At 34.4% G+C, this 5,594-nt stretch overlaps 1 protein-coding gene across 1 annotated transcript; it reads left to right on the top strand.

Annotated features, from left to right (window-relative positions):
* The first annotated feature begins 410 nt into the window (after positions 1-410).
* Positions 411-5,125, top strand: LOC107644530 (isocitrate dehydrogenase [NADP]). The gene is made up of 15 exons (XM_016348409.3): positions 411-748; positions 964-1,007; positions 1,135-1,244; positions 2,152-2,189; positions 2,356-2,433; positions 2,516-2,569; positions 2,650-2,751; positions 2,840-2,928; positions 3,048-3,151; positions 3,260-3,328; positions 3,410-3,525; positions 3,878-3,912; positions 4,016-4,158; positions 4,356-4,478; positions 4,695-5,125. The coding sequence occupies exons 1-15, from the start codon at positions 487-489 to the stop codon at positions 4,786-4,788; spliced, it is 1,461 nt and encodes a 486-aa protein (XP_016203895.1). The 5' UTR covers positions 411-486; the 3' UTR covers positions 4,789-5,125.
* Positions 5,126-5,594: the final 469 nt, after the last annotated feature.

Raw genomic sequence — 5,594 nt, 5'->3', positions numbered from 1 at the left:
CTGTCAACAAAAAAATGTCAAAAGAATTAATGCGATTAATTTAAAATTTTTAAAAGACGAATTTAATTAAAAAAATCTTTTAAAACTAATTTAAAAACCGAGTAATGTTTGAGAATGAATTTAATTTCATGTTATTGAAAGGGTTTTCTTACCCCTAAGGCCCTAACCCTAAGTCCTAACAATAATATATCAGGTTCATCTTCTAAGCTCTAAGGCATTGATCCACTTTCAATATGTTTTGCTTTTTAAGAGTAACTCTCATTTCTCATTTCTTAACTGAAGGGTCCTTAATTTTGATTACAACTCAATCTAAAACAGAGACCAACGTTAATCAAGCTAGTCATAAGATTATTTCATTGCAAAAATACTAAAATAATAATAAGAATAATAATGCATATTATAAATAATTTAACTTAACTTAGCTAAGCTTCTTACTTGTTAGGTCCCAACTCTAAAGAAAAGCATAAACCTCAGCTCAGCTATTGGATGTTCAGAGCAGCCCTTCGATTCACCGCCACCACCGGCGCCACCTCCGCCGCCACAACCACCACCACCACCATGTTCTCCACTTCTTATTCCACAGCCATCAGAAACCCTACGTCCCTCTTCCTTCCTTCTCCGCGCCTCTTCCGCCCCCTTTTTTCTCCCAACACCATCTCCTTCTCTTCTCCCATCAATCGCGTTTCGCTTCGATGTTACGCTTCCTCTCACAGAATCCAAGTTTGCAATCCCATTGTTGAAATGGACGGTAACAGTTTCCCCTTCCTCACCAATTCAATTAACAGAATATGAAAAAGAGAAAAGAAAAAAGAAATTGAATCTGATAATTTACTAGTTAGAAGTGATTAGAGACCACTAGAAGCTGCTAACTTGTATAATCCGTTTTAAGTTATATGTATGCACTGTCTCTATCAACAGTTAATTGCTTTAGCCATGCTGATATTTATTTATTTTGCTGTTTAGGTGATGAGATGACGAGGGTTATATGGAAGATGATAAAGGATAAAGTATATACATGAAATGTGCATTTTGTCAATTTTTTTAGTTTGATTTTATCATGAAAATTGAAAAATGTGTGTGTGTGTGTGTGTTTTTAATTTTATTTATTACTTTTTTTTTACTATGTGGCTGCAGCTTATATTTCCCTATTTGGATTTAGACGTAAAGTATTTTGATTTGGGGATTCTGAATCGTGATGCTACAGATGACAGAGTCACCGTTGAAAGCGCAGAAGCCACTCTAAAGTGAGTCAATTTTGAATATGAATGGAAAGCATGATACTTTGAGTAATTTATAAACTTGATACTTGTTGCATGTTGGAGATATCTGTCGCTTAAATGTGAAGTATAAAAGAGAGATTATAGAAATGTGTAATATTTCTGGAGATGGTGAGAGTTTGAATGCCATGTTAAACTAAGAGTTATATAGTTTCTTTCTTTAGCTACATTTTATATTCTGCTTGTTTCATGAAAAATAGCAGCTGCTAGCAGCTTGGGGAGAGAGTCTGTTTTGGTTTACCTTTTCTGATTCTGCATCAAGATGCATCAAGCTAAGTATGTCTGCCAGCATTTTGTTTAGGGTCATTGATAAGCTGAGTGTCTCCTCCTACTTTAGCAGTCTTGTGCTGGTTAGCTTTGAAAATTGGTTCTGTTTTAATGAATATTAAGAAGCAAAATTTTGTGTGGCACTGTGAATTTTATGCAATGCTCTGGTAAATTTTGCCTTTTGTTACAAAGAGAAGTAAAAGAATTAGGAGTGCGCTGGGGGCTGGAGATAGAGAGAGAAAAAAAAAAGGGGGGGGGGGGGGGTTGAACCAATTACTAGAGATATGTAGATGTTTGTCTCTGCTCTCTACTTAGGTTTATATTTTAGGACTCTCTCTTGTGCTTTGCATTAGTCAGCCTTCCATGGGAGTTCTATAAAAATTGGAGTAGCTTGTATAGAGATTGAACTGCTTTGCTGCATGCTTTTTTGTTTTAATGTTTCTGCTTTTCTTTACTATCTTTTTCGCCTGATTTGTTTCTATCTCTCTGCTTTGGAGGATTTCTTATCCTACTTTTAGTCGTCACTCCCTCTCTTATTTCTAATAACTTCGTTTTTGTATAATGTTTGGGCACCCTTTTGATTTATTAAAGATTTTGTGTGCTGCAGGTACAATGTTGCCGTGAAATGTGCAACTATAACTCCTGGTTAGTTGTACTTTGCTTTAAGTAGACGAAGTACCTTTTATCATGAACTTTTAGGCAAACTTGTATCATCCTTGAGAATGTCGTATATATCTATATATAATCTTAATTCATTTAATGCTTTTCATACTCACTAAAGGTTGTCTTGATTCTATTTCGAATTTTTCAGATGAGACCCGGGTCAAAGAATTTGGATTGAAGTCTATGTGGAGAAGCCCCAATGGCACAATTAGGAATATTTTAAATGGTTTGTAATATGTGCATAATACTCAATGCAGGAACAAAGTTTTTTTTTATCTATTGAATGATATTTTTCCCTTCTTTTCTAGGTACTGTTTTCCGTGAACCCATAATATGCTGCAACATACCAAGAATTGTTCCAGGTAATGTCTTAACTACTTTGATTGTTAATGGAACTGAATTATTGTTAAGCAGCAGTTGGAACTTACTTTTCAGTCAACAGGTTGGAAAAAACCCATTTGTATTGGTAGGCATGCTTTTGGTGATCAGTATCGGGCCACTGATACTGTAATTAATGGAGCTGGGAAGCTGAAGTTGGTATTTGGTATGTTTACTAGAGTTTAAACTTCGTTTTTGAACAATATTTTAAGCATCACTGACTTTTTTACCAAATTGTATCTATGTCTATATAGTCCCTGAAGATGGTGAGAGTCCAATGGAACTAGATGTTTTCGATTTCAAAGGCCCAGGTGTAGCACTTGCTATGTATAATGTTGATGAGGTTTGATTCATTTTATAGTTTCTACAAGCATATACCATTATGTTTTAGTTAAATGTATAAACCCTTGCTTTTGTTTTTATTGTTGTGTGTAAACATGCTTGCTTTTGATATTTTTATAGTCTATTCGAGCGTTTGCTGAATCATCAATGTCCCTGGCATTTTCAAAGAGGTGGCCACTTTACTTGAGTACCAAGAATACAATTCTCAAGAAATATGATGGCAGGTGATTATTCTGTGTCACTGTTGTATGCCAGATTTCTTAGTAATTTAGACTTATCCTCTCTTTATTTTGTTGATATTTGAACTCATTTACAGTTTGATAGTCTTACAGATTTAAAGATATATTCCAGGAGGTGTATGAAGAAAGATGGAAGCAAAAATTTGAAGAACATTCGATATGGTTTGTTTTCATTTTGATGAACCAAATTTCTGATTCATTACATATATACACATAGATAATTGACACTCTAAGTGGCTTCAGGTATGAGCATAGGCTAATTGATGATATGGTGGCATATGCACTCAAAAGTGAAGGCGGATATGTTTGGGCTTGCAAGAATTATGATGGTGACGTCCAAAGTGATTTACTTGCCCAAGGTGTAGAACACTTATCCGCACAATTCTGATTAGATTCATTCTTGATCCAAACTGTCAAAAGTGGTTGTTGATTTACTAGTACAAAAGGGCATCTTTGGTTATTACAGTTTCACTCGAAATTTATAAGAATGAGGGAAAAAATGACATCAAGAAGATATTTATGCGGAAAATAAGCTATTAACAAAAGTTATTTCAAGTGCTGGTTCTGCAAGCTAGCTACATGTCTTGCTTTACATTTGCGGGGCTCTATATTTGGGAAGGATAGCATTGAAAGTTTGATGGCATGAATAATTCTGACGTGCTAAGAAATGTCTATTAAACTCAGTTTATTGAAGTATTTTCTTGTGTGCAGGATTTGGGTCATTGGGTCTTATGACTTCTGTCTTGGTATGTATTAGAACAATACAGAATCCAGTATTTCTTCATCAAGATTGTTATCTCTCTTTTTCCTTTGGTCGTCTTCCATAATTATGCAGCCATATTTCTGCAGCTATCTTCTGATGGCAAGACATTAGAAGCTGAGGCAGCTCATGGAACTGTCACTAGACATTTCCGTCTTCATCAAAAGGGACAAGAAACTAGTACAAACAGTATTGCCTCCATATTTGCATGGACACGAGGACTGGAACACAGGTACTTTGTGGTGTGATTCATGAACTAGCAAATTCAGAAGCTTTTGCAAAAGTTTAGGTTGGACTAGATGAATATAAATATATAACTGGATAAATTGTAATATAAGCTTATCTTTGTGAGGGTAAGCTGTGGTGTTTCTTCATCCTTCCTCTTTCATTTTCCTTCTTTTAATATGAATGTTTGTTATTATATACTAGGGCCAAACTAGATAATAACGAGAAGTTACAAGATTTTACTCGAAAGTTGGAGACTGCGTGTGTTGAAACCGTGGAGTCAGGAAAGATGACGAAAGATCTCGCACTTCTGAGTCATGGCCCTAAGTAAGTGGTTCTCCCATGAATATTTTAATGTTTTCAAACATCTTGGATCTCAAACTGAGTGAGCTGCAATTTGGTCATGAGATTTTTGTGAACTCCGTTGTTAAATGTATTCAAGTATTATACTTAACTTCTAACCTTAACTCATTGCAGTGTGTACACAAATTATTTCTTAGTAAACTGTTTGTCTAAATGTTTGGACATCATCAATATCTGCAGGGTGACAAGGGAATATTACTTGAACACCGAGGAATTTATTGATGCCGTGGCACAAAACCTTGAGAACAAACTCCGAGAGCCGGCAATGGTCTGAGTACTATATTTTTTTGGCATAGTTGCAAAATTTAGAAACTCGGAACAGTAGTTTGAATAGGTTCCTGCTCTGTGACCATTGTGATATTGGTGGTGGTTGAAATTTAGGCTTAAAGTGTGTTTTGAAAACGTTCAAAATTCAATGGGAGAGGATTGTTCTGATAATTAAACCATTGATTTTTTGAGACCTTGGTCAGTTGCTTCTGCATTCTTGTGTCACCTCTTTTCATAGTTACACACAAAGGGTACAAACCCTTGATTTCAAGGGAAAAATAAAATATTGTGATGTGAAGAAAATGCATGTGGGTAAATGAATTCATGAATTTCATTGCTCTCTTCATGTCCCCTTTGCTTTTTCTGAACCTGCTACCAAGTTTGGTTGTGCAATTGTGCATTGTGCTACAAAAACAATTATGATATACGAAAGGAACAAATAGCAGATTTTACATTGTATTATTGTATATACTTAGAATTACAATGTTGCATGGCTTTTCAATGATAAGAATTTTTGTTAAGAAAATAAAAATCCGTACATTGACATCCACTCAATTTTATAGTTTGATGTGACTCATTCAAACATATAAACCATTATATTTTACATTTAAATTTTCTTTGGTATCCTATAAATATCTAGGAGAGTAATTCTACAACTCCCAGAATTGATGATATCACTTTTTATGTATGATTTTTTCAAATTATTTTTTTTTATAAAATTTCCTATTAGGATAATTTAAAAATAATATATAATAAATAAATGACATTATTAATTACTAATTAGAGAGTATATATATATACACGGTGATTACT

This window comes from Arachis ipaensis, chromosome B5 (genome assembly GCF_059453495.1).
Source record: "Arachis ipaensis isolate K30076 ecotype BB chromosome B5, ASM5945349v1, whole genome shotgun sequence".
Taxonomy (NCBI): Eukaryota; Viridiplantae; Streptophyta; class Magnoliopsida; order Fabales; family Fabaceae; genus Arachis; species Arachis ipaensis.
This window is presented reverse-complemented; position numbering and strand designations above follow the sequence as displayed.

Coding starts and splice junctions, on each gene's coding strand:
- LOC107644530 (XM_016348409.3), top strand. CDS start 487: ATGTTCAGAGCAGCCCTTCGATTCACCGCCACCACCGGCGCCACCTCC. Junction 1,245..2,151: donor AGCGCAGAAGCCACTCTAAA/GTGAGTCAATTT, acceptor TGTGTGCTGCAG/GTACAATGTTGCCGTGAAAT. Junction 2,929..3,047: donor CTATGTATAATGTTGATGAG/GTTTGATTCATT, acceptor ATATTTTTATAG/TCTATTCGAGCGTTTGCTGA.